The sequence below is a fragment of the Phallusia mammillata genome, chromosome 4 (assembly GCF_965637545.1).
Source record: "Phallusia mammillata chromosome 4, kaPhaMamm4.hap1.1, whole genome shotgun sequence".
NCBI classification, from domain to species: Eukaryota; Metazoa; Chordata; class Ascidiacea; order Phlebobranchia; family Ascidiidae; genus Phallusia; species Phallusia mammillata.
In genome coordinates, this window is record NC_137255.1 from 19,230,220 (window position 1) to 19,258,164 (window position 27,945).

Consider the following 27,945-nt stretch of genomic DNA (forward strand, 5'->3'; position numbering starts at 1 on the left):
CTTGAGTAACCACCCGTTTGAAATTCTTTAATGACAGTCAAAGTAACACATTGAAAATAGAACTAGACAGTGTATTTGGCAAGGAAAACTCAATCAGGTAGCTTTCCTAATGACAAGTAAAATATATAATTTAAAAGAAAAAGTAATAGATTAAAACAAGAAAGAGGATCGGAGCAACCGACAATATAATCGTTGCTTCAAGTTTTATTCGTTTTACGATCGCGGTATCTTCGATAACTCGCTCAACGATCGACGTCTTCGATCCAGCCTTATTCTCGAATGGAAATGGTTCGTCTGGAATGTCTTTGTCCAGATATGCACAAAGTGGATCCCAACCCTAAATAAAAATGATATTATAGCTCCCTCGTGCGGCCCAGTGAAATTGTCATCCCAAGTATTTAATTTTCAGCTTTAACCCTTTAACTGCCACGGGCGCATAAATGCGCATGGAGACATGCCTCGTTGTTAACAGCGACAAAAATCGTATTAGTGCGAATTTTTTTTCCAACTGGGGTGCGTTGGAAAGCTTGTGCATATTGGCTTCAATTTATTTGAAAAAAATGAAATGTTAGTATTTGAAAAAAATTAATTACAGTAAGGAGAAAGTGAAAAAACAAGTTTTTTTCAAATTTTTGTTTTTGAGCCGTTTTTTGATATTTTACGCTTGACTGATTCACAGACAGCTGCTTGGAGTTGATTTCAGGGCTTTGCGTGCGTGTTGCGGCCATCTTTGTTTACAATTTGATATGTGTGCAGCTGAATTGGGCTTGAAAGTGGGTAGTTCGGGCCTGTAAATTTGCCTTGATTTGCTTGAATATACAACTGTATGAGTCAGTTTAGCTTTATTATTAGTGGTGACAACAGTTATTTATCAAGAAAACAACTGTTGCAGAAGCACTTTGACTTTGGAAGTTGGTGCTTGCTGACCTATATTATGATTGTATCTGGCCCACAAATGCATTTACATTTGTCAAATGATGAGGAGATGTGGCCTCACGAATGGACAACAAATACAGAAGAATCAATGCAAAGTACCTTGGGAAGGCTTGAAATTGTGTTTTTTCTGCAAACTTATATGCACTGTGTTTACAAATTTTACATGTTGTGGTGTAATAATACATAATAAACATTCCATTTAAAAAAACTTGTGAATGCATTATGTGTGTACAGCTGGTTGGTAAACATTATAATAAGTCAGTGAAATGTCAAATTAGCCAATAAATATTATTGAAAACAAGTTCCATACCCTCAAAAACATTAATTTTATTATTTAATACTGTAAAATAACAAACTGAAATTAATGATTATGACGTCATGAGCTAATTAATGACGTAATCAAAATAACACAGATAAAATTTTGTAACGAAGTGTTTGTAAAACAACTTGTAACTAATAATTGTAACGAAAAACATCAATAAACTGCAATTTCATGAAAAAATAGAATTAAAATGACGTCATTTCATAGGTGATGACGTCATCGAAAATTTTGTTATCTTAAAATTGTAGAAAATTATATACCCAACAACTTTCCCAGAGAAAGTTTTTGCCTATCTTCTATCGATTTTGCATAAAACCTAAAAGAGCAAGAGCATGTCTAAACATCATTTTTTGTCAAAACAAATTCGGCAGTTAAAGGGTTAAACACATACGTCAGTCATTTATTGCACATGCCATTGTCATCGTTTGCGCTTAGTTACATGCGCCTTACATGCTGCTCTTTATGGTTATCCTTTCTTTAAATGTGTTTACCTCTGAGATGTTAAACACAAGGAGTTGGTTGGGGGGCACTGTCTCCTTTACGTAACAATTGTGACGTCGATACCACATCTTCCATTTTAGCTCGTTCGGTGCTTCCGAACCCTATGTATGAAAACCCGAAAATAATTGTCTGATTTTACAATACCTTCAATTGTGTACAAATATGCTATATTCAATAGTTGTCAGTTGCAGCAATTTTATCGTTGTATACTAATATGCATGGAAAAAATAGAGTTTATAAATTTCTATACTTACCAACACCGTAGAAAAGAGTTTTTCGTGATAAACTCTGATACGCCGACTGGCAGGGACGAAGTACACCAATAAATTCAGCATCCAATGTTGGTTTTTAGCCAAATTAAGCATGTCTGCAAAACTGGTAAACCACGAGGTCTCGTCTCTGGTCATTAAAATCACCTGGAAATAAATATGTTGTTGCCTTTTTTTCTTTTGCATGGATTTCGTCACAAATTAAGTAGGTTTTGATGTACACACAGGGTAGTTTCAAGTACTGTTTAAGTGTTTATAATACCAGCAGGTTTAATCATTTGGTCGAGTATTTAGATTTTTCATTTGTGGCAATTTGGTGTCTTACTAGCGGGCATTTGATTCATCTTTCATCTACCATTCGATTCGTTCCCAGTTTTTCATACATTGTATTTGGGTCTGAGAATATGTATGCCATGTATTTTGTACATGTAATAAAGTTCAATTTTTTTTCTTGTGAAACTACACACTCATGTATTTTCGACCAATCCTATTAAGCAACTTAGATAATGCTCAAAGTTAATCAAATGCAAATACCTTTGCATCTGGCCATCGCTTGAGGAAAAATTCAAAGAAGTGTGAATGTGGAAGGTCGACCACTGCTTCACAGTCCTTGGAATAAACTTTCTCCAGAACCGCGTTTACATCTGTGCTACGATTATGCAATATTTCTTCCCATTCGTCAAATGCGAATTCCAATCCTTCTTCGTAATCGTAAACTACGACAAACAAACACTTATGTTACGTCGTTTTTACCAACCAGTGTGAATTTAAACTTTCAGGGAAACGTTACAATTGTCAACCACCGATAGGAAAATTAGTGTTCCTTTGGATAAGTTGATTGCCTTCTGTGTACGTTGGATGTCGCAATCTGTTTGTAAATTTACCTCGGGGTACGTGTGTGTTTGCTGTCGAGTCGACAGCCATGGTATGTATCTAAGCGCTCAGGCAGCTAGTATTTATAAATTGCTGATTTGAGCTGACCATGGTGCTGTGCTGAATTTATTCATTATTTCACGCCCGTTTAACTGCACAAACCCCAAACAGTTGGTATGTTCACGTATTGTGTGTTTGTGCTGTGCGAGTTTATACCGTTGTCTTTCGTTTTAGTCGTGTGATTCGTTGAATTGGTGGTCGTGTTTATCATGACCCACCTTACGTGACGCTTTGCATAAACAATGGCACGTAAAAGAAAGCGTTACATAGCACTTAAAATTATGTAAGGTAATTTTAACGGCCAAAACAAGTAATGACTTATACTGTACGGCGTACGCTAAACAAACACTGCATTATGCCTACGAAGTATATAAGGTAATTTTTAACTTATTGGTCATGCTTATAGCAAGCAATTATTACCGGTGCATTAGCTGTATGTATATTGTGTGTAACTTTTCTTCTTGCCTGTTTAATATGTGGTTTGTCATAGATCACATGACTTTAAAAACATCGTTATAAACTTCGTACAGTTTTTGTCTAACCGACTTTTATTTTGGTTAAGTTATGTCTGTCAGTTTAATGTCATGTAAAAAAGACCCAATTATTTCAATGCCATTGTCCTTTACAAAACGCTACGTAACTTGACACAAACTCTAATTCAAAAGACGTTTTACAAACCTTCATTATAGCCTAATATACGAAGCGCCCTTGCAAGAGATTTCGTTCCAGTCTTTGGTGCACCAGCACAAATCACTTTTACCATTTTTGTTAAAGTGCTGTTCTAAACTAAAAGCAGCATAAACATCAACACAATCCTGCTTCAGTGACAGTCCTGCTTTGATTAACTTCAAAGCAGCCTCAGTCACAGAAGTTTACCTGTGGCAACTGACATGCGGCGAAAGCGTCACGCTTGAAGCATTTGGAGGAATTTAAATCAGTCTGAAGCACAAACCCAGTCATCCGGAACACAATAACAAACATTTACGCAAAAGTTGTCAAAACTGCCTTCAATTCAACTTAAACATAACTACGCATTTTACCAAATTTTACGTACGGTCGTAACAACGACATCAACTTCTTAACTTTGCGGTGTTTTTTGTGTCTTAAATGGTTTATTTAGACCAGTAGTTCTCAGCTGGATTTCTATGATGACTTTTCGGGTGGTCCACTACATTCGTTGATAGCTGTTAGTATTTGTATCTCACTTCTTGAAAATCGTTTTTGAAGAATTATGTTCAAATGGTTGTTTCGTATGCGTACTTCAATCTTACTCCAAAAAGAAATGGTCCACGATATTATTTTTACAGGCTGGAACGAGTTGGGAACCACTGATTTAGACTAGCCTATTGCGTAAGGGTTCATTTCTCTTTCTGCTTTTTAACCTCAACCTTCTTTTGATCCTTCTCGTCCACCTTTTTTCTGCTATCCCTTCTTCGTACCTTAAGTTTTGTTCGAATTAGGCGAAGATCCGGATAAACCGAATCCGGTTTACTGTATTCCGAACTGGATGTTTCTTGACTAATGACTTGGACCGCGAATTTTGCTTCTATGCTAACCGCCTTTTGTTTTCCAAAGCTGCCATTAACCATTTAATCGTCAATCAGACAATTCTAGTTATTGGCAAATTCTGTTTTGTGTGATAGACTGAACTCCCACTTCGCAGTCTATCATTATTTAGTCAGAGTAAGAAATATGTTACTTGCTTAATCTGGCCAAACCAAATGCTTGACAAGTGGCAATTATTATGGAAATTCCAAAACCAACAGATTTGTTGTTGATCTAAAACTCCCTTGCAATTTAAAAAAATAAGAATAACTGCACACTTTACGTTTCACTTAAAATCACGCAACAACACACAGGGTGAATGAAATGAAAATTTGTCTAATAGACTTATTGCACAAACATATACATTAGAATGACAACTGCTGTGGGGAACATCACACACGCTAATACATTGCGAAAATCAGATCTTACAGTCAAAAATATTTCAAGCTTATAAATGAGAAGTGGTTCCAAACCAATCCCTTTACGTTTGGTCCAATGTATAACCCTTTTTTGACATGTTAAATCTCATAAATTGTTAGCATTACCCACCCTAGGTTGTGTAGAAGGGAGCATAATATACATTTAGAGTCGGATGTGCCTTTTGATTTCGATACCACACGAAAATTTTCAACACCTTTTTACCAAAGTATACTGGGCCAGTTCGTGGATCGTGCACAAAATTTTTCTCAATCATGAGCCGTTGATGCTGTTTTGATAATTGCTACAGACGAATGGCAAATCATAGGCTGAATACACAAAACGGGATTGAGACTTAAATGGAAAAATGCGCTACACGTTCGATCGCCAATAATGTAAACGGATAGTGGAGAAAAAGCGAAAAAACATTCTGAAATAGGAACATTGCGAGGTGAAGTAAAAACTAGTGATGCACCGAAGTTTCGGTTGGCCGGAACATTTCGGCCGAATACGCTGGTTTTCGATGTTTCGGTTTCGGCCCGAACTTTTTTGAAAATTCGGCCGAAACCGAACTTTTTGATTGCATGGAATTAATACCCAAATTTTCATTTTCGCCAATACGAAACATCATAAATTAACTATTTTTTGTATCTATAAAATACTTGCCACATTGTCTGCGAAATGTTACAAGTTTAGTGAAGCTTTCGCATTGTGAAAGTGATTTTGGTTGTCATAACTGAGTTCACTTGCATCAACAACACAAGGTTCAGTTAAAAACACCCATAAGAAATGCGGTTTTAGGTTCGGCCTGATTCGGCCGAAATTATTCGGCCTCGTGGCCAAATATTCGGTTTCGGCCCGAACCTTTTTAGGCGGGTTCGGTGCATCACTAGTAAAAACGTAAATATGACATTGGTTCGTTTGAATCAGAAAATCAAAAATGAAATCACATGTTGCTACAAACACCATTCAACTCAACAATACTTTGACCAAATAGACAGTTAACGAATAAGATCCAACTTAAGGGTTTGATGCGTTACTTTATTTTTAATTATGTAGCTGCAAAAAATAATTTCTACTTCTTAACATTTTAAAATTTGTGGGCCACCTGCACCTAAATACCAAATCAAGCTGATATCCAGAAATAAGCCTATGAAATGATTGACATTGAGAAATCATACTCTTGGTCCGGACTTATCCACTGTGACTGACTTGCGCAAACCTCCCTTCTTAAATCCCTGTATGGAGCCGAGCAGCGCTCCTCTTCCTGCTCCTGACGCTTGGGGTGGAGGAGACACCGGAGGAGCAGGAGGAATGGGAGGAGCCATAGAAGGAGGAGGCGGCGGAGGAGGAGGAATACTTGTAACTGCGGGTAAATTCGCAAGTTCAATACAGATGTTAGGGTTTAAATAGGAATAAATGAGTTAGTTGCAGGGTAACTAGCCGAGGCTGAAAATCAATGAGTAACAACGTTGCAGAAGAACAAAAAACGGCTGCTATGTTGTTAAAAAGCCTTGGTAGAAATTGTGTTAGATGGTCATAGCGTGACATGAACCGAAGATGGGTGCCCTGTAGCTGAATGGAAAAGAGGAATATGAAAGTTATTCAACTCTTAACTGGTTTCATTGTTTTGTTCCAGAAAATACCCATTTGCTCGTGAACTTTTTTTTCGGGGAGTCTGTATTATCGAAACCTCGTTTGTATGTCATTTGAGCGTGCCTTATAGATACCTGCGAAGTTACCGACTTCAATTCAGTTCTTTGACAAGTAAAAAACAAACTTATACGGCGAGGTATTTAGCAGCCCAAACAAACAGAAAGCGAGTCTTCACACTCCAGCATAAGGTACTCCGTAAGTATGCCAGTAATAAATTCAAATAAATAAACTGATCAATCTTTTGTATGTCTTGTTTGCAACATCTGTGCAACCAAATGTTCTGAAACATTCGGAAATAAACAAGATTCTACAACAGAATTTGTTTTTTTTCCAAATTAAAAAACGACACCTCAGATAATGCGGCATACGTTTTCAAAAACCAAAGAAAGGTTTGTTTTGTGTTGTGGATTTTTTGAGTCAAATAATTGGAACAAAACAGGAAGTTAGTAAATTTTTGTGCAAATCAGTGACATGTTGCCATGTTTGGACACCCAAATTAATTAACAGGTACTACAGGAAACTCTCCGTCACCGCATGGTGGCGCAGGCAAGCAAGTATCATCTCTGTGACGTCATGCACACACATGCAAACACGCAACGAGCAACCGTGCACAAACCTGACCTTCCAGTCCTGTTTTATGACGTTGAAGCTTCATGGAAAGAACAATGGAATAATTCGAGAACACGGTAGCAATAAAAAGGTATTGATGCAGCAAAATTATCACTTTGACAACTGATTGTATTTTGTTTTAAAGTCAAAAGTGGGCCCAAATAAATTTGTTTTTTTTACCAAATGTGAGTTGTTACAACACAATCTTTTCTTTCAACTTCCGTTTTTGTAAATTTGCAATAGGGACAGATGGTTTCAGAAACAACATACTTATGTTACCTACAAACATGTTTCTAAAAACTGAAACAATACAGATACCGGGAAAAGATATTTGATGTAGCTCTACTTGTTATAATATTTAGAAAAGCTGGTACAAGCATATTTTCCACACATAACAGGTAATTGCAAAAATCCCACTACCTTAACATAAGGTTTACTCCAGCAAAACTAGATCAGATTTAGATTTGTAAACCATTCATAGATTTAAAAAAAACTACAGTTGCTTTAGTCTAAAGTAACACAACAGTCTTTTACAAAACGTTATTTAATGGTATCACTACCTTGAAAGTGAATACACCAAAGTCCTACCAAAACCTATGTGTTATTTAATCAGCAAACTAATACTTCAAACCGCATAACAAAACCCAAAACCTTGACAGAATACCAATGAAAATCAAGCAATAAACGCAACCAGTCGGTGGATCCAAGGCGGTGTTGGTTAAAAGCGAGTGAAGGTTGATAAAAAATGAACAATGCAGATGGTGACATAATAATTACCTGGTGTTGTTGCCTCACTAGATGTCGCTGTTGGTGTTGGAGTTGTTGGAGTACTCGCCTCTGAAAAATATATTGTCAAACCCAACAATGAAAACAATTTGGTTCAAAATGTTATGCCTCTAAATAGGAAACTCAAGAATTTAGCAATAAAGGTTACAAGTTTGAAACCTATGAACTATCTAGGTTGGTTAACTGCTGTTTGCCATGTGAATATATATTGGATGTAAGTCAATACTAGAAGGGTGGCTTAGCACATATTGCCCTTGCATATACACTATAGCATATTTTGAAACATTAATATATTTCCTACACTTATTTATATATGGGTCCTATATCATCCACTGTCTTTTATAACCTTGGTTTATAACCATGGGTCCCCCACACATGCAAAGTTGTAAATAATGCACTTCAAGAGATAACAATGAGAAAGTTTGGTATTGTTAAGTCAAACACAGTGAATGGTACTGAGCATTTATAAATATGCTATATCCAGTACAAACTATTTAAATTCATTCCATTCATACACTCTTGAAGGTTTTTTTAATTTATGGTCATCTGAGCAAAAAAGTGTTAAATAGTGAGAAAATAGAACAAAACGAAACAATCAGCTCCTATTAATGGCGAATTGCACGCCATTATAGGGGGCCAGTGGAGTAAATAATAGGGCTACAGGGTTGAACACAACAATCAACACCTATAAATGGTGCTGTACAAGCTGTACAAATTTCATTTAATTCAGACATTGTTTAAAAAATTGAACCATTTTGGGGGGCTAGTGGGGTAAATGTTGGGGCAACAGGGTTGAACATAACAATCGACAATTTTAAATAACATACTCTAAAAGGTTTCAAAATTTCATTCAATTCAGACATTATTGTTGGGGCAACAGGGTTGAACACAACAATTGACACCCATAAATGACTAATTCTAAATACTGGGGTTATCAAGTCAAACGAAGCAGGGGACACATTTACATGACCATATCTACCATCTGTGAAAGTTTCATCCAAATCCATCAGAGATTTGATGCCAAAAGTGCATGGACAAACTTCAGCGGAAAAAAAGAAAAAAAAAAAAAAGAAAAAAAACTGAGTGAAATCAAGATGCGTCCCCTTCAAGAAAGGGGACCCATAATTAGCACATGGGGACTTTTACTCTAGGTTTTATACACTTGATGAATTGCAGATCACCTCTTAACACTTTATTTCATAATCTAACAAGACAGAAAGTCATTTCTTTGTTGAACTTACTTGACTGGTCTGGATTCTCTTCAACAAGCTCCAGCTTCTTTTGAGATTTCTACAAACCACATAAATCGATAAAGGTTTACAGCTTCATCACACATGGCCATCTTTATTTCCACACCAAACAATTTATGAAGATGTACTAGCACTAGCACATGAATATGATCAGATAAAAGTTTTTTTTTGTTCAGATAATAACAAGCTACAATCATGTAAATATAACACAAATAGATTTTATGTCATTAATAAAAAAAATTTCTCTGTTTGTCTTTTGCATTTAAGCACAAACTACAGGTTCATCTACATATTCATGGGCCATATACTGGTTAAGATATTCAAACAACAAACCTTTCTTGCTTCTAATTTCCTCCTTCTCCTTTCACTCTCTGAATTGTGGTGAACTTTTGCCTTGGACAAACGTCGTACTTGTCCAATCTGTACACAAGGTAGTTGGGTCATAATATATCACTTACCAATTGGCAATTAACAATAAACCCATCAACCATCTAATGACAACAAGTGAAAAAGAAAGTTATTTACTGCTAGTTTTGCAGTTTCACAAGGATGCTAGTATGCAATATCAGCAAATCTAATAGGGAATTCTGCAATTTAGCTTTTCATTAAAAATATCATCACAATTATGCATGATCTCACACATGAAAAGATGTTACTTATGTATTATAGGAGACAAGCAGGTAAGGCTGGGCCTACAGGATCAAACACAGCAATCAATACACTGCTAAGAACAAGTAGTTAACATTCTAATTTCAACCAGCTCAGGCAATGTTTAGTATTTCCATAACACAGCAATAACTAACATTTAAAAAAACATAATTTTCACTGCTTGTCAGAATGAACATATATTACACATTTCACTTTTGTATCTAACAGCCTTAAAAATTAATATCAAATCAACATTCTATGCCAAAAAAAACTGCAGAAAAAATTAAAGTGTGCCCCGTCTGGAACAAAGAAATACTAATGACCATTGAGGTAACTAATATTAATCAACAAACTGACAAAATGGCACAGGACACAATCATTCACTTAAAAGTAACCAATGACTATTCTTACTTGTACCAATATGTAACTTACTACTTTCTGTTCTTCCTTTAATTTTCTCTCCAAAGCTTCTTTGTACTGCCGGAAAGTTTCCTTCAATTTACTAGGGATCTACAAAATATGTTTCTTTTAGCATTAATGTTCAAAACCAACAAGGTTATCTGCAACATTTGTACCTTTAACTGTGGCTTAATTCCAACAGTTGTTACAGTTTCATCAGCAAAGAATGGGTGACTGAGTAGACCTTCAAGGGTTGGCAAGCCATTTTTGCATGCTTCTGAACTTAAAATTGATTCCAAAACAGACCCTGAAAATGCATAAGTTTGCAGCAAACGCAAAGGAAACATGAATCCATCAAACAAAAATGATTTTTTTTGCATATTGTTTGGCAATTTATTTTTGTGTAATAGTAAGGAGAAACTCACTAATTTCTGCAGGACTTTGTGGCGGAAGGAAGTCAATTGTTGCTTGGTTAAGTGGGCGCCCATAAACCATTTCATACAGTAGTTGACCAAAGCTGTACACATCGATTGACTCAGAACTCTGACATAAATAGGATGAAATTTAGAACACTACATGAGTTTTGTTGGCACACAATGGGGACACTGTTTTTCTCAGCAGAAAAGTTTTGCCTTGTAGTTGAAAATTAAATTTTGAATGAGATAGCTGCAGATAAGTTCAGTTATCTGCAGCTATCTCATTCAAAATTTAATTTTTAAATTTGATAACTTACATGGACTTTTCGAAACTGGCTGTAGAATGGTTTATAGAATGGTGGAATTCCCAAGAGATAATTCTCAATGTCCGTTAGCTTGCAGACTTCCTTTTCAATCAAAACATTTCCTGCAACAAACACAAATTGGACATGTCCTTTGTAAATACAGTTTTGTACAAAACAACACATATGATAGACACAAATATAGAAAAAGCAGCACATAACCTTTATATAACTTTCTCACACCATTTTCACATACCTGAGTGCAAGTGGTGAAAGGCAAGACCTTTATCATTTAGAAATTTCAAAACCTGAAACATTAATTTTTATATGATAAAACAATAGAAGTTCACATCGTCCTGTGACAAATACAACTTACTTCCAAAATTTGTCTTCCGTATTGTCTTAGCTCCGGAATGGGCAAGCATATGGGTGATTTGGGGTTTGCATATTTCTTTAAAAAAGGTGTTTTCATCGTCTTAGTCTGAAAAAAAAATGGTGTCATCTCAACATTTGTGAATCATTTAAGAGTGACTATATTTAAGAGTAGTATAGCTATACTTCTATTTTTCAGCCAGTGGAAGATAGGCAACAGAGCTACTTGAAAGTATTACAATTCAATTATGTACTGGTTATTTGGCCTTCAAGTGCCTAATTGTGTTTGAAAGCAAGTTGCCCAATGACTCTAATTGTTACTAATAATCATTTCACATTAAAATAATGCCTGTTTGTGCCAAAAAACTTAAAACCTGCCAAAAATGCAGAAAATTTGCAACAATATTAATCCTCCAAAGATGCCCACATCTCTGTTATAATCTTGCACACATTTTTGACAAATATCTGTGCCACATCAAAAAACCATGATATATATAAGCAGACTACATCAACACAGCTTGGACATTTGAAGGTTTAAATGCCTGTAAACATACGACATCTCAGTAAAAAAATTACATCTTATTTTGTTGCTGTTTTTATCATCATGCTGATTGATTGTAGATTTTGTTACTGAGATGTTTCTTCCTAAAGATCATAACGAAACCTTGATTGTGTCTATTTACAGCAAACATTATGTAGCAAAATTCGCACATTGCCAACAATACCTTGCATATATAGTCTCTAAGAGAGCCATCTTTATGGAACCCTTTTATTGTAAGTGCACCATTTTCATTTGCAAGTGCATGGGCGATAGGATAAATAGAAGGATGCTAAAAAACAAAAAAGTATTATTAAATCAGAAGCAATTTTCCAAGAAAATGTAATACCACTAGTTGCAACAAGTACCTGTATGTTTGGAAGAAGTTTCATTACAGAAGCTTGATCTTTTGAAGAAAGCAAACGATCTGGGCCGTACTCAACCTGAGATAAACATACAAGTTGAAAACAGCAAGGTGAACTCAACGCAGCTTTGAATTCACTAAACCAATAATCTAGCCTTTTTTCATTAAATTTGTTGTGTGATTGCTATTTGGGATTAGGTTAAGAAAATATTAACTAGAATGGTGGCTTTCTGATATACTTCCATTTTATATATTTTATACGATATTTACCAATTTACTATACACATCATTTGATCTACACATATGATTGTTTTTGTAAACAAAAACTAATGGGTCCCCACATGCGTGTTTGTGCGGAGTTACGGTAAACAAATGTTGCGGTGATTTTTAAATTCTTAAGAACAAATTTTTAGAAAGCGTTAACACAACAATGAAAAATTTTGTTGTATTTTTTGGCACTATTATTGTCGTATAATTACAAAAACATTAAAAAAGAACGAAACAAATACTTTCAATTTAATCTCTTGCTTTGACCCAGATATTGTCGTCCAAGGTCGGGTTTTAAACACAATTTTTTCTAGAAAGCTGTAACAGTTGTGTTACAGACAATTAAAAAGCGATTTGCCGCAAGTGTATACATCATTTAACTTTGTTTCGCAAAACGAGTTTTTCATTTAACTTTGTTTCGCAAAATGAGTAGGCCTACCATTGACCTGTAGGAACCTTTAGGGTGCACACACCAAACGACTGTTTGACCTTTTGACACCGTTTTCAATAGCACGCCGTCCTTGGTGTTCAACAACACCGTTTGACCTAATTTATACATGCCTTGAGTATTTGATTAAAAAAAAACAAAAAAAAACGCTACGTTATGGCGAAAGAAAGTTCTGAACTGTGTTAGTAATACCTACTAATTGACCTTAAGTAACCCGCGGCCAACCTGACAACGAGCATTTAAAAAACTTTTATCTTGCAAAAAAGTCAAGTTTATTTTTTCATATTTAGTTTGTTTAACAAAGTTTTGCTTGACATTATACGAAACCGAAGCACGCTTATTAGGTTTAAATCGCGTCATATGTGTGAAACCTTTGCCAAAACTGAAAATGTGAGTGATAACTTAATAAAACGACATAGCATTGCTGTGCAAAACAGCTGATTTCTAATCACCGAAACGACGTCTCGTAAAACGTCTGTCCGACGTCAAGCTGAGCCCTCCCGCTCTGCCCTATTATTCGTAAACGTACTCTCTTGGGACTTCTGCCTACAGTGTCTTTCTTGACCAAACGAGCGTTAGACACATTTACGTTTCGGGGGCCTGTGGATGTGTCGCTGGGTCATTCGGGGTCAAACTTCAGGTGGACCAAGTTCAGATTAATATGTAACATATGTCCAAATTTCAATAAATTTGAAGCACTCTTTCTTTACTAAACAAGCGTTACAAACCAGCGTTAAAAATTTTACGTCTCGGGGGCCTGTGGGTGAACCGCTGGGTAATTTGGGGTCAAACTTCTGGTGGACCAAGTTTGAATTAATATCTAACATATGTCCAAATTTCAATAAATTTAAAGCACGCTTTCTTCACTAAACGAGCGTTACAGACCAGCGTTAAAAATTTTACGTTTCGGGGGCCTGTGGGTGAACCGCTGGGTAATTTGGGGTCAAACTTCAGGTGGACCAAGTTTGGATTAATATCTAACATATGTCCAAATTTGAATAAATTTGAAGCACTCTTTCTTGACCAAACGAGCGTTACAAACCAGCGTTAGACAGAAAAAAGAAAAAAGAAAAAAGAAAAAAGAAAAAAAGAAAAAAAAAATACGGACAAAAACAATATGTGTCCCCTTCAGGGAAGGGGACCCATAATTATCATTTACCCAAGATAGCAACATTCTTTGCTTTGGCTGATCTTTAGGCTTTATAAGAAAAAAGCTTTTTCTTATTCGCCAGCCCATTTCACGCAAGGGTTCCACAACTTCCCATGATGGATCTGACCGCAGAAACATGGATACAAACTGCAGTGCCAATTCTAGAATTAAAAATGTTGTTAGTTTGGAATTGAAAGCAGAAACTAACCTTTCACAGGCCTGTGTGATTTGTGTTATAATTGATAGTGTCCAGAAACTTCTTCACAACATCACTGGCAGCTAACATTGGATGTTTGAGGATGGTAGTCATTAAAGTCTCAAGCCCATGCTGCCGCTCAGCAATAAACTCCCTTTCCATGTTGCCCAGCAACCGCTTTGGAGGTAATGGAAGTTCCACACCAGCCACTTTGAGCGTTTCATGCAGAACCACAAAGTCATTGTACCTCCGTCGAATCTATGTTTCATTGCTCATTATTAAGTATTTTCTGAGTTAACTTTGAAAAAAAAAACACCTAGTCTTCAAACTATTCCACCGTGAGCTAGCAGCTTACATTACAAAAAAACATACAAGAGTTTGATTCTAATTACCAGTAGTTTAAATTGTATAAAATTGAGCATTACTAAATTAACTTACCTCCCATGTATTTTCTTTTAATGGACCACGCTGAATTCGCAGAATAAATTCCTACAAAACACACTATGTTATGCCACATGTGCATAATTAATGACATCAAAGCAAAGCAACTCAAACTTACAGTGTGGGACTGGACTGTTTCTGTTCCAGTAATAACACAGGTCAATGGAATGGTGTCATCAATGACTGGTGGCTTTTCTTTGTCCAACACAGACATGGTGTCAGTAAATTTAACAAAATTACATTCTTTACCCTGAAAAGTACAAGTAGTATACAAGGAAATGAGCTGGCAACAATAAACACCATGGTACTACAGTTTTAGTGGCTACACTTAGTCTGTAAAATATAACTTTTCTTACTTTTACTACTAGAGCCAGCTTTGATTCCACTATGTTTTCAATGTAAAACTTGGATTAAGCTGATGATTGGTGTAATTTTATAAACTTCTGGGGTTAGGGATATTTTTGATGGGGTGAGGATTGTCTGTTATTTAGCTTTTTTGATTGATGATTTTTTGTCAGAGTTAGAGGAGTTGTCTCAGTTAGGACCTATGATCTGCAAGCTGAAATTCGGCGTACCAAGCAATTTTAGTCGACTTGCAGCCCACAAACATCACAGTGATCACACTAATGTTGTGCAGTTAATATTCACATTTTATTTTTTTATTATAAAATGTTAATATTTTTTATTGGAGTTAGTATGTAGCTTAGTGGCTAAATAAAAAGTACAAGAACCACTGTTATGTTGCCATTTACCATTAAGTTATCTAAGGTAATATCAATTTGTAGGTTTACCACAATACACAAATTGGAACATCTGTTACACTTCACAGCACCCAGTATACAGGGCATGAAATCAATAAATTACTATGACATGCAGTATGCTTATACAGTGGTAATTTTAGTTTTTGCCCAAAAATTCTGACAAACTGATAAAACAAATCAGAAACACTTGAGTACAGGAATTTACCTCTTATGGGACGTTATCTAAATCTAGTTGAAAAACCAAATTAACCTAGAAATTGCAGCTAATACACTGGATGCACCTGCAGAATATTTAACTGTAGTATAACATACATAAGTTTCTTAAATTTCATTTTGACCTGTTTGCAGTGCTTCACAAAAGTTTTTAGTGATGACTTTAAACAACAAATCCCAGCAGAGCAAGGGAGATTTCCAAAACTTATTTTACGCTTGCTCTCCTATCTCTAATATTACCAAATGGGTCAACTTTGGCAAATATCTTTTTCATTCTGCAATCTCCTACTTTACCATTACAAATTCTATTATATTTACCAGTCTGATAATTTGTTCCGATTTTGACGATGATCGGACATAAAAAACATTGATCTGCTAAGAACACTTTGATGCATTAAGATTTTATTTTCTCAACATTAAACTGCACATATGTACAATGACGTGTGAAAACAAACTCAATCGCGTAACATCGCGCTGCAGAGGCCTATGTACAGTTTTACCTTGTAAGTCTACTGGAACTGATTGCTTGTGAAAGATTGTTTAGTTCCAAATTAGGTGGTTTTCAAACATTGATTGCGTTTACCGGGTACATTACGTCAGAAAAAAAAAACGGTTTCAAACAGTGCGTATGGTACTATGAGTCAATATTACCAAAAGGCATATTTACAGAAAAGCCTAAACTGCAGTTGGTATTGGCAGGATACCTTGCAGTTTTTGCCGTACCCTCTCGAGGTAAACGTCTTTCGTTGTGGCGTGGTTTAACCAAACATTCGCAGATTGAATATTGTCGACTGCTTTTTTGAAGCATTCTAATGTGAGTTTTCTGTCGCCAAGCTCGTTGTACACATCGCCAACGCAATCGTAAACGATTCCAGAAAGCGCGCGGGAGTCTTGAATAGTGGAACATTCGTCGGTAATCTGAAGACAGGCATCAGCAGCTTGTCTTGTTTTAGCTTCGTCGCGTGTAGACTTGCAAACGTGCATGACACTTTTTAGCATGTTGTGGCACGACGCGAGCTTGGTCTGGTTCGCAGCAATATCTCTGCAGTTGAGCTTCTCCAGAACATTGATCATCAGGGGAAGGACTTCATCCCGAACGTCGTCGTCAAGAAATTCTTTCAGCATGGAATCGGCTAAGTTTCGGCAAATGGAAGACATACTTCCCACCCAAAACAATCGCGCCGAACTCGCCATCGACAAGAATTCGTAGAGTTTTTTCGACCAAGTAAGAAACTCCACAGCCATTGGATAGAAGGACCGACCTTGTAAGATTTTTGCGATGCTGATACACTTTATCGTCAAGGGGAATTGGTTTCTAGAAGGCAAGCCTGCTCTTAATTTTCTGGAAAGATCTTTGCAACAGTCGGTCAGTGGGCCATCTCCCTTTCCCTGTCTATTCAGTTCTTCTATTTTTTCGCACAAATTGATCAGCATATCTTGAAAAATGTAAAATTAGTTTAAAGAACGTTTTCAAACTTTACATGTTTTTGTAAAGGTAAATAACAATAAGATATGAAAAATATCAAACAATAGGCTAGAATTAACTTCATTAAATCTGGGTAACAAATTACTTCTCACATTGTTTGATTCATTTACAACGGTGTAAGAATATTAAAAGATGATATCACGAACCAATTGCCTTTACCCCAACTGCGCGGGTAGAAAAATAAAGCCTACCTAAATGAGCTGCCGGATCCTTAGATGGAGACGGTCCTGGTGAAAATTGCGTAACTGAAGTGCTAGGTGCTGGTGATTCGAATACAGAAGAATCTGCGTTCAAAAAGGGCATGTTTTAAACTGCTCGATAAATTGTGTCTTTTAGTTTTTTACTTTATTTTTAGATTGTAAAACATGGTTAATTGATTTTAAAAAATGAAGAATTAAGTTAAAAATAACCGTGAATAACCGTGTTGGGTATGGAACATTTCTTTTTAAAAAAGAAAAACTTAACTTTAAAAACATACCAACTTCATTAATAGGTGACAGGTCTTGCTGTAATGTTTCACCGTGTGAGCGTTGAAGGCGAAGTTCTTGACAAATAAAAGTATTTTTCTTTTTGTGTTTATTGAAGCCAATATTACACGCATGTAGTTCGTTAATTGCACGAAAACTTCTACACAAAAATCAAAATACCTTGGTGATTGTAGTTTGCCAGTTCCATAAACGGGGATGCAATGTTATGCAGACCAACCCTTGAAGCGTTAGGTAAAGGCAAACTTTGTTTTCGAGATTGCTGCTTGAATTTCATGAGTTTTTTGAACTCGAAATGCAAGCGAGCCCCATTGCAAGTTTTCAAAACGCTTTCAGCTTGTTGCAAAACTAAACAAAACAATGGAAATGTTATGAGAAAATATACGAAAACCTCACATCAGGCAAGTGTGCTTAATAACGGTAGATGAAGCATTGGCGGCTATTGGAAAGAAAAAAATTAGTTCATAACCCTAAAACTGAGTTCTTACCTTATCCCTGGTGCCTTAAGTTGTGTGAACTCACCCATAACATTAGGATCTATCTAAAGATCCTTTGACGTCACAATTCGTCTCGTTTTGAACATCACGCCATATATTTGAACGGAAGTATAACCTACTGTTTTGGTGTAGCGGTGTTTTTGTGCACAAAAACACGCCTGTAGTCCTTGCTATGTCATTTTCATTTTTGCAACACAAGATAGCACTGTTGCGCATGGGTGCATGTGCGACTGGTTGTGAACCTTGGCTGCTAGTTCAATAACCCTATTTACGCTTAGCAAACTTTGTTTAAATGACTTCTTAAGTTAGTTATTCGACTAATTTTATGACAACCGTGTTGTGAAAATCTTCTTTTCGAAAAAATATCTGAAGTGTAAAATACGTGTTTAATTAGAAGATCGTTTGGCCATGGCTCTAAAAGGAGTGAAGAACTTAGAAAAACGGTGGCGTTTATGTTTGACTTACGGTTGGCACTGGTTGGCCTGTTTCGTGGTTCCGCATCCCAGCACTGGACCATTGTCGATTTTAAGAACTTGAAAACATTTTGAAAGTGCTGCACTTCGGGTTTGTCCTTCTCCTGTTGGAAAATCTTGATGCTCGGACGCAGATCGCCTCTAAGCATGTTCACGTAAAGTGGCTGTTCCCTGGCGCCTTCGTATACAGGCTGCCTCGTCACAATCTCGAAAATTATCATGGAGAAACTGCACAATAAAAAGAAAAACTGACGTAAGGGAAAAATGTATTGCATAGTTTAAAGGTCATTGAGAACACTGTTGTGGCGTTTATTTATGATTAGTTTTGCATATAATCTTGTGCGAAAATATGTATTTACCATTCTTAAAATACATTTATGCACATAAACAATGTCGTAACACATACCTGTACATGTCCATCGCAGCGGTCCTGGCTGATCCATCGGTTTTGCGTAGAAATTCCGGCGCAACGTAGCGAAGTGTGTATTGGCTGGAACAGGTGATTGACACTGAACCCTCATGCCTCCCGTTTGCGTCCTGAATATTCGCCGATCCAAGGTCAGCGATTTTGATCACAAGGTCGTCAGTAAGAAGTATGTTGGTCGGTTTCAGGTCTCCGTGGCAAATCACAGTGCCAGTTGCGAAATTGTGCAAATACGCCAAACCCGCTGCTAGCTGCTTTACGAAGCATACACCGATGTCAAGCGAGATGTTTTCCATTTTGTCGGAATGCAGAAAATCGTGCAGCGATCCGCCGTTGATGTATTCCATTACTATTGCGATGCTTCCAGTCCAACGGGTTATCCCAATTATTTTGACGATATTTTCGTGGTACAACTTGCTCAGAATGTTTGCTTCCCTTGAAACACTATTGCAGTACAAACTTAGGTTTAATATTTTTATTTTTATTTTATGTAAGTTATATTGACTTTGAAAATATAACTACTTGCAATTAGTGCATAAGCCTTGGCTGGGAATAACTTACAATAAAAATGGTACACGATTGGTTATCCATTATCGCCTGCTGTTATGTAGTATTTTCATTTTTTTTAAATATTCAAAAATTCAAAATATTTGCGTCACAAAACGCCATACACGTGTCTGCTGAAATTTATTAATAAATTGCAAGCGCAAAAAATACAGGCTTTAATATGTAAAAGTGGCTAGTGCTTATACTAGCAACAGCTATATAAATCAGCTATGGTTGCGGAAATGCACATCTTTTTAGTTTACACACATATTTGGACAAGTACATTTCTTTAGAAAAATGAACGTAACATTTACAGCTTTATTCAAATTTACAAACAAAGCTACCAGTGTATCGACGAGACTTACTTTTTAAGCACCTTTTCCTTCTGGTCTTGGTTATTGGACAAAGCGTAGCATTTCGCAACCACAGTGTCGTAAACGTCATGGTAACAACGCCGCACGTGACCGTAAGAACCGCAGCCGAGGTAGTCGTAGGTGTCAGGACTGGTGTGAAGGTCTTCAGGCGACAACTGGGAAATTCTCCGCGAGAAAGCTGTGTGCTATATAAACGTATTAATTCAAAACGTGCGAAATTCAGTGCAAAATATGCAAAACTGTAGCAACTTGGGCAACAAGTAAACATGCATAGCCGACATGCTACACTAATTGCTAAACTGTATAAAATATACAAGTCTTAAAAGTTGCAACCGTCCGAACCCGAAGTTTTCTTTAGAAAGCTTGAATTAAGCCCAAAAGTTCGGTTTACCAACTTGAATTACGACACAAATTTGCATTTAGCCTCAGTCAAGCCGGTGCTATCAATTAGACCCGAGCCTGAACTCAAACCCGAACCCGAAAATCCCGACCCAACTTACAACTCGCCTAAAACACATACCACATTCATTAATACCTTTCTAACATTAATCAATACGTACCTTTTTGAGGTGGCAATGAGCCCTCGTGATATTTGCACTCATTCTTGTTTTGTTTTCATCAGCAATCGCGTCCTGTCAAGAAAAACGGTCACAACACAGTTAGTGGCTTTTTGACCAATTTTAAATTAGGTGCCAAGCTATAATTAAAGACGTAGTTTATAGGTTCAAGTGTTAATGAAAACGTAAGTATAAGCGATTCTAATGTTTCAGTGGTCGGCCTATGTCCTTGGATTCTCAGTTACGCAACTATATAGCTTACCTGTTAACTGCTACAGTTTCATGTTGTTCCAATTCATGGTAGGTGTATTTCCATGACAACATTTAACAACAATATTTTTTGCGATCACTATCAAAAAGCAATTCGTCATTTAACGTTTCTATAAACTGATTAACTGACCAAGTTACTTTATCAGAATGACAGTCTCGCACAGCAGACCAGCAAACGTAAATTATTAACTTTTTGCAAAGATGGATTTTCCCCTATGGGTGGTTAAACCCTTGGGTGATTTACCACCCTTTTCCCCATGGGTGGTTAAACCACTAGCCATGTCAGCAACAAGACGCACAGTAGAGATAAAATTTGGGATCGGTTTGCTATGAAAGCAATACAGCTATAAAAACACTCTGCACCTTTTGCACACAATTTAAGATAGTCTTGGGCGGTAGAAAACGGGTTAAGCTTGTCTTGCATATTCTGATTTTAAACATAACCTACGCTGAACAAAATACCCTGTTTATTTTCGGCTACTAACAAGCAAAAGATAACCTTTTGGGATAACCCGCGAAGATAACTCACATCTTTTTAAATCAGTTTTTAGTTCCATTCAGAAAATGTAACACGTCAACATCTTCCATGCAACCTGTAATCGTACTGCCTTATGAAAAGGTTACAATAAATCCCACAGGCCACTTGACTGCAGGGAATTCACGCGTCGTTCTTAAATCAGCCAAGCGAACACGTTTTGGATTCGGAGGTTTAGTAATCAACCGAGCGTTTTCTTCCGTTTACTGCAACAAGTTTCACATGGAAAGTGCTCGAATATTCTGTTTTGCGATTTTGAATAAAAACATAACATGCTAAATCGTTGCAAATGTCACGTAACCTGGAAATTACATGCAGTTTAAAATGAACTGTTATCAGTTGTTGTAATACATAGGTTCTGTTTTGTTCTAAGAATGCCAGCTTTGGCTTAAAACTACGTTGCATACACTTAAAGAGGCGATTTCTTGTTGAATGCACACGAGCGACGTAACTGCGCGGTGAACAAAACTTGTTAGACGACCTTACTACTGCTCATTCAAAACGAACATCGCCAAATTTCGGATAAAAACGCTGGTCAAATCGTTTTCCACGTTCAATTTAGCCTGTCAAATATTTAAGCACTTGTAACGTAAATGACCTAATATTCGCACTGACGTCATGAGTAAGAGCGGACGTGACTAGTAAGTTTAACCAGTAACCAACGGTTGGACTATTGCTGTTAGCACAATCAGGAAGTGCAAGTCGCAAGGACACGCATACCATTTCCTGCACGCTGTGCCCGATGTAATTTCTTTTCAGCTTGCGGATGATTTAACAGGTTTGCACAGAATTGTCGTAAACCTGACTCAACAGATTTTTGCTAAACCTTTTACGATTTTACTGTTTAAACTACAGGCTACCCAATCTTTCTGAAAGAAAATAAGGGCCAATAACAGCAAAAAACTTACCTAAACCTACAGTTATCGAAACTACACAACTCTTGGGTTGCTGACGCAAACATGGAACGAAACTGTACACATTCCTGCATGAATTAAAAATAGAACGAAACTACAGACATTCCAACGCAGTTATAAGCCTAAAACTCGAAAGGCATTTAACTGCCTAAAGGGATGCGTTCAAACCACTATGATGATCAAAAAGATATCAATATGCCCCTTTAACTGTTAGCAGACAACACGATCTTCGACACGTTTTTAAATAGATGAATACATCCAGTAGATGTAAAGACAGATAATATTTATTTTGCCTCAAAGCGGCATCGTCAGTTCCTGTAAAATCACAAAGTTAAACACCATGAGAATAAAACCACATTACGCTGTTGCCTAAAACGTTCAAACAAAGCAAAGAACTCAGTGGATTTTACAGCTCTGTCTGTTAAAGCTGGTCTGGCGCATAAAATCACATTGACCCGCCAAAATATCTTGCGTTATAAAAAACGACCACGAAGGCGTCCCAAAGCTAGAGGTATTTTCAGTTATTTAATGCTGATGGGTACATTTCACAATAATGCATCGCTGATCAGTTATTAAACACAAATGGAAACGCTATTAAGTGCTTGCAAGGTGCCCCCAAAACGACCAATGGTCTTGCATTTTTTTACAATTACGGATATTTCAAGCCGAAGATTTCAAATTTGGACAAGCACGAAAAGTCAAAGACGTCGTTTAAGTGCAGAACAGTTTGCACCTTACATAAAGCTTACAGATGAATAACACTGCTGGTGTGTACAGTGTCTTCGGTTTCTGGCTCAAACACCTCATCGCCAAGATCCAAATTTTCTATTTTGTCTTGGATCGACGCAATATACTGGTCCTGGTTTTTGGCTGTGTTTGTCCAGCTGGGCGATGATATGAGGTTGTCCATTGCCTGGCGGTACATGGCAAGCGCTTGTGGGTTATTTTTAAGCTTAAAATACACGTCTCCGATGCAGTCACAAAACTGACCTCGCTGAATCTTGTTGGGCTTGACGGGAGACGACATGGTGGTCAGAAGTGTACTCTGGCATATTTTCGCAGCTTCTTTAGCGTGGGTGTAATCGTGAATGGAATTACAGACGTGTATAAAGTGTTTCAGTATATTGTGGCACGTGTTGATTTTTTCCGCAGGGTCGATCGTGCCGTTTCTCACTTCGTACAACGCACCAACCAACAAGGGTAGTATGTTGTCTCTCACATCGTCGTCCTGAAACTCCTTTCCCATATCGTCAGCGAGATTTCGGCAAGTTGCAGACATCTTACCGAGGCAGTATTGCTGCTCATTGCTGCCGACTCTCAGCAGTTTGTAAAGGTTAGCGGAGATTTTCAAAAACTCGATGGACAATGAAAACATAGAACGTGACTTGAGCGAACTCGCGATCTCAATACATTTTATCATAAGAGGAAACTGGTTTCGGGTTGGCAACTTATTCTTCATGCGTTCCAGAATGTTTGTGCATTTCCTGTCAACAGTTTCATCATCGACGTTTGCATTGACCATCTCAATAACTTTATCACACGACTTGGTCAGGTGATCAACGAAGCTGCATCCTTTAAAACACAAATAAGAATAAAGCACAAAGATTTTGCGTATGAGGTGAAGCTTAGCTTGATTTCGTGGTACGGTTTAAAACCTTCTCCAACAATTAAGCTCCAAACAGTTACAAACACAAAACCATGACAAGTGCAAATGCAAATTATTACATACCTTTTTGCAGCGAAGTTGGTTGACGATCTTCTTTGACTGTCGAACTGCCAGGAACTTGAGTTGATACAGGTAAACGAGGCTTTTCGGTTGACGCAGTAAGAACATCATCTTTATGTGGCGATTCTGTTACTTTCGCCCCAATGAAGTCGCGATCGAAATGCGTCAAATCAACAGTAGCGTCATTCGGTAGGTAGGGAAGCGGCTTGCGTCCCAACCGTTTGGACAGCAACTTCCATTCGTGATGTATTTCAAGACCGTTGCATAACTTTAGATGATCCGTGGCCTGTTTACAAACTGGAAAGAGCGATTATTTAACGACTGTACGTGAATGCCGTAACAATCCCAACGTTAGTGTTTTCACACACAATAAACACAGATAAGAAATAAAAAACGCGTTTAGTAATCCGGATGAAAAACACGCGTAATTTTAACCATTTAGTAAAAACAATCAGTCTGCCCAGACGGAACAGGGGGACTAATCATTTGCTGCAATTTTAACTACCACTTTTAATTAAGTAGTTTTAGTGATTCAAAAATGACCTTCTTGTGTGCGGTCCTTATAAAAACGTTTAGGTTATTTGAAAGTGCAGCCGGAAAAAAATCATCGTACAATATATAGAGACCTACTTTCCTTGCTTGTAGGTCGTTTTTGAGGATTACAGTCCCAACACTGGGTCATGGTGTGTTTGAGAAACCCCAAAAGGGTTTGATTGTCATGTTGTTTTTCTATTTCATCCAATACATGGATGTCGGGACGAAGCTTTCCCTCCAGCAAGTTTGTGTAAAGTGGAAGTTGACGGGCACCATGATACACAGGCTTCCTCGTGAATATTTCGTAAATGATCATCGACAGACTGCACAGATAATAAGTACAAGGGTGGTTTTTAAAATTCTACAAACCAATACTTAAATGAGATTTGTCAAGGATGCTATTGCCATTTGAAATAGTTTTAATCCATGCAAGCTTGTACAACCAATAAAAATCGTGAAAGAGGGTTATGACAGGACGTATATAAAAGCTGTGTTTAAAAAACTGTTAAATCAAATATAATCTTAAACTGGTGCAAGGAAGTTGAACTTTTGCACACGTAAATTTCGGTTCCTTTTATATGTGCGACCCCATAAGCTTTTACCCCAACATGCAAAACCTTGCGGGTCCTGGAAAAATTACCCTTTTGCTCATGTGGCTTACCATAGGATCTCCCACGCACTGTATAGTCTCGTGAGCTTTGTTCCTGGTGCAAAAGGTTAAGACAACCGATACTAGGTATACGTTGGTCATGCCGCAAACAATCAGGGTCGGGATATCGAAAGCTTTAAGCGTTTTAGCTAGTGGTTTCACTCAGTGGGATATTATGTACATGCAAAGCGAAATTGTTTATGTCATTGGTGCCTAAATTGTGATTTCAAGTTTTACTATATTCGCTTAAGTGATGAATCTGATTAATTAGTCACAATGTTAACTATTTTCAATCATATAAAGGCAATTATTTATGACGTAAGACACAAAACATCATCATAAAAATGACAGAGGTAAGCTCGAAAAACTAGGCATTTGTGATTGACTATAGCTGGAAACTACAACAATTTGTTAGTCATAATCCGCCATAAAATTAGTTAGTCATAAACCCCCTATTATGCCAATATTTTGCCACAACGTTCAACATTGCGCAGATATTTCCGGGTTGGTGATCGTCCAGTGTGTTATGCTTTGCGTCCTTCCAAGCAAAATCAACTCAACTGAATTCTAAGTTTCTCCAAAACGGAACTTAAAGCCGTAACAGCGCAAACAACAGGGCGTCAACAACTTTATTGTTTTAACTAAACTTTACTATTAGGTTAATTCTGCATACGTATAAAGTTATGTCTTACAAACCTGTATATATCCATAGAAGGAAACCTTGGTCCGTACACGTGTTTCAGAAACTCGGGAGCGACGTGACTAAGCGTGTATTGGCTGGATTCTTGAATCTTGACAGACTTAAACATCACCGAACCTCCTCTGTTTCCTTCTGCGTCGTGAACGTTGGTGGAGCCGAAGTCAGCAAGTTTCACGACAAATGCCAAAGTCAACAAAACGTTGGACGGCTTAAGATCGCCGTGGCACAGCACAATGTCTTCCTTGTAGCTGTGCAGGTAATCTAGTCCTGAGGTCAACTGCTGAACGATGCAAAGGCCTAGTTCCAACGACATTTTCGGAATCTTTTCGGAGAAGAGAAATTCGTGCAGTGAGCCACCATCGATGTACTCCATAATGATGGCGACATTGTTTTTCCAACTAGTTATTCCGATTATTTTGACAATGTTTTCGTGATACAACCTGCTGAGAATGTTTGCTTCTCTGGAGACACTAAAGGGCAAATTTAAAGCAATTGGACGTTGCTCTACAAACAGAATCGGTTAAGGCAGGGGCGGGCAACATACGGCCCGCGGGCCGGATCCGGCCCGCGACGGGATTGTGAACGGCCCGCAGACAGTTTCTGGTATTACATGATATAACGTGGCCCGCGGCCACAGTCTGCCGAATCCCCCACTACTTGCTTACTACGTCAAATTATAGTTGTAACAAACAGTAACGCTCCCCAATAACAAAAAAACTTTCCCGCCGTTGTTACCATTGCACCATACATCCATTGTTACGACATAACTGCCAACCTTGCGTGTGGCCTGCTTTCACGGTTTCCTTTGTTTCCCCACGTGTAGTGTGGTTAGTGTTTCAGCAGTATCTGAGTCTGTGGTGTATGCATTAAATTGGCTGTGATGAATAATTTTGTTTGGACTGTATTGTAATTGCGACGTTCTTGATTGTATTTAATTTAGGTGGTCAAAAATCCGTTTTAAATCACTGGATAAATACGCGATTAATGTATCGATTCACGAATCCGGCCCGCCAAGTACTTCATTTTCCCATATCAGGCCCGCCGACTGGAGAAGTTGCCCGCCCCTGGGTTAAGGTATACGAAAACCATTAGATTTTAGATCATAAACAAATTTGGCACAAAATAATGTAACTTCGAGTAGAAATATTTTTTAAACAATATTGCAACTGTTGTGTTTATTTTTTGTATTGTTCGCTCGAAAGGTAAAATAGAATGATTAACGATTAAACGAAACAAGCTTTTACAGCTTGGATATAATTGCCAATTTACATACCACGCAGGAGTAAGCAATCACTACAGGCAAGCAGTAACAACGCTGCACACTTGAAAAATCACGTGACCGTGAAATACAAGTAAGCGATTCACTGCCTCCAGAAATGTTCACAAAGCGTAACAACAACAGTAACAATGGCTATTATGAAAAATTCCTTACTTTTTTAGAACGTTGGCTTGTTGATTTTCATCTCCACTGATGTGGTAACACTTGGCAACAACAGTATCGTAGAGTCTGTGATGGCAGCGACGAACATGGCCGAATGCACCACAGCCGAGATAATCGGTTTCATGGGATGTTGTCTTGAAACTGCTGGCTTCCAGTCGAAACAAATTATTTGAAAAGGCTCGAATTCTTGTCTGTAATGATTGCAAATAAAGGTTTGTTTCATTTGCAACTATCTCCATAAATCTACGAGTATTGCTTAATGATCTACCCAGTGGATCTTTAGATTTGTTTGTTTCAACTTTTCTAAGGGCAGCCCGCAATGTTTGTTATTTAGTCCTCTCTGTCAGTTAAGACTGAAAAAATACCTCTTGTTTTTGTTTGTTGTCCATCGATCGAAAGGCATCCGTCAAACTAGGTTCCAGTCTCTTCAAAAGCCTTAATTTGGCATCTAGCCTACATACAGTTGAAATCGTACCAGCACTGTGATCCTAAACCGTTTAGCCACATACCACTTTTCTAAAAATATGGACTATCATTCCCCGAGCAAAACAAAAGTCGCGTTGTTATAACAGCCGCTTAACACTGGAACTACAAG

General features: G+C 37.4%; 4 protein-coding genes across 7 annotated transcripts; all 4 read right to left on the reverse strand.

The window, feature by feature from the left end:
* Positions 1-6: 6 nt before the first annotated feature.
* LOC145223936 (uncharacterized) lies at positions 7-3,865 on the reverse strand. The gene is made up of 5 exons (XM_080090352.1): positions 3,640-3,865; positions 2,563-2,744; positions 2,014-2,175; positions 1,750-1,860; positions 7-337 (listed from the first exon to the last, which is right to left on the reverse strand). Exons 1-5 carry the CDS (start codon positions 3,722-3,724, stop codon positions 131-133), a joined length of 747 nt encoding a protein of 248 aa, XP_079946478.1. The 5' UTR covers positions 3,725-3,865; the 3' UTR covers positions 7-130.
* Positions 3,866-4,826: 961 nt separating this feature from the next.
* LOC145223356 (PX domain-containing protein kinase-like protein) lies at positions 4,827-15,319 on the reverse strand. 4 transcript variants are annotated; one of them, XM_080089769.1, is made up of 18 exons: positions 15,122-15,284; positions 14,884-15,015; positions 14,763-14,813; positions 14,348-14,582; positions 14,138-14,289; positions 12,268-12,342; positions 12,087-12,191; positions 11,366-11,470; positions 11,246-11,297; positions 11,005-11,114; positions 10,697-10,814; positions 10,448-10,578; positions 10,305-10,382; positions 9,558-9,644; positions 9,216-9,264; positions 7,966-8,025; positions 7,201-7,228; positions 6,222-6,289 (listed from the first exon to the last, which is right to left on the reverse strand). In XM_080089769.1, exons 2-17 carry the CDS (start codon positions 14,977-14,979, stop codon positions 7,215-7,217), a joined length of 1,518 nt encoding a protein of 505 aa, XP_079945895.1. In that variant the 5' UTR covers positions 14,980-15,015; positions 15,122-15,284; the 3' UTR covers positions 6,222-6,289; positions 7,201-7,214. The 4 variants fall into 4 exon arrangements, with proteins under 4 accessions (XP_079945894.1, XP_079945897.1, XP_079945895.1 ...); XM_080089770.1 differs by having other exon boundaries at positions 7,196-7,228; XM_080089768.1 differs by lacking the exon at positions 7,201-7,228 and having other exon boundaries at positions 4,827-6,289; positions 15,122-15,319.
* An 811-nt stretch (positions 15,320-16,130) lies between these two features.
* LOC145223954 (uncharacterized) lies at positions 16,131-20,925 on the reverse strand. The gene is made up of 9 exons (XM_080090369.1): positions 20,844-20,925; positions 20,585-20,656; positions 20,016-20,209; positions 19,087-19,548; positions 18,673-18,908; positions 17,873-18,058; positions 17,704-17,769; positions 17,417-17,509; positions 16,131-17,175 (listed from the first exon to the last, which is right to left on the reverse strand). Exons 2-9 carry the CDS (start codon positions 20,624-20,626, stop codon positions 16,415-16,417), a joined length of 2,040 nt encoding a protein of 679 aa, XP_079946495.1. The 5' UTR covers positions 20,627-20,656; positions 20,844-20,925; the 3' UTR covers positions 16,131-16,414.
* Positions 20,926-22,568: 1,643 nt separating this feature from the next.
* LOC145225277 (uncharacterized) lies at positions 22,569-27,945 on the reverse strand. The gene is made up of 6 exons (XM_080091972.1): positions 27,716-27,945; positions 27,342-27,541; positions 25,906-26,379; positions 24,657-24,883; positions 24,030-24,323; positions 22,569-23,872 (listed from the first exon to the last, which is right to left on the reverse strand). The coding sequence occupies exons 1-6, from the start codon at positions 27,737-27,739 to the stop codon at positions 23,046-23,048; spliced, it is 2,046 nt and encodes a 681-aa protein (XP_079948098.1). The 5' UTR covers positions 27,740-27,945; the 3' UTR covers positions 22,569-23,045.

Bases quoted from the DNA above. Each gene is read 5' to 3' on its own strand.
- LOC145223936 (XM_080090352.1), bottom strand. From the start codon at position 3,724: ATGGTAAAAGTGATTTGTGCTGGTGCACCAAAGACTGGAACGAAATCT. The intron at 2,176-2,562 runs GTATTTGCATTT...ATTTATTTCCAG, and splicing joins AGCGATGGCCAGATGCAAAG to GTGATTTTAATGACCAGAGA. The intron at 338-1,749 runs GTAAACACATTT...ATTTTTATTTAG, and splicing joins TTGTGTTTAACATCTCAGAG to GGTTGGGATCCACTTTGTGC.
- LOC145223356 (XM_080089768.1), bottom strand. From the start codon at position 14,979: ATGTCTGTGTTGGACAAAGAAAAGCCACCAGTCATTGATGACACCATT. The intron at 11,298-11,365 runs GTAAGTTGTATT...TTAATGTTTCAG, and splicing joins ACGGAAGACAAATTTTGGAA to GTTTTGAAATTTCTAAATGA. The intron at 8,026-9,215 runs GTAAGTTCAACA...TATATTTTTCAG, and splicing joins AGAGAATCCAGACCAGTCAA to AGGCGAGTACTCCAACAACT.
- LOC145223954 (XM_080090369.1), bottom strand. From the start codon at position 20,626: ATGAGTGCAAATATCACGAGGGCTCATTGCCACCTCAAAAAG. The intron at 17,770-17,872 runs GTATTTTGATTT...TTATTTGTCAAG, and splicing joins GGCAAACTACAATCACCAAG to AACTTCGCCTTCAACGCTCA. The intron at 17,510-17,703 runs GTATGTTTTTAA...TTTTGAACGCAG, and splicing joins GTCACCTATTAATGAAGTTG to ATTCTTCTGTATTCGAATCA.
- LOC145225277 (XM_080091972.1), bottom strand. From the start codon at position 27,739: ATGGACAACAAACAAAAACAAGAG. The intron at 27,542-27,715 runs GTATTTTTTCAG...CAATCATTACAG, and splicing joins ACAACAAACAAAAACAAGAG to ACAAGAATTCGAGCCTTTTC. The intron at 23,873-24,029 runs GTATGTAATAAT...TGTGTTTTAAAG, and splicing joins ACCAACTTCGCTGCAAAAAG to GATGCAGCTTCGTTGATCAC.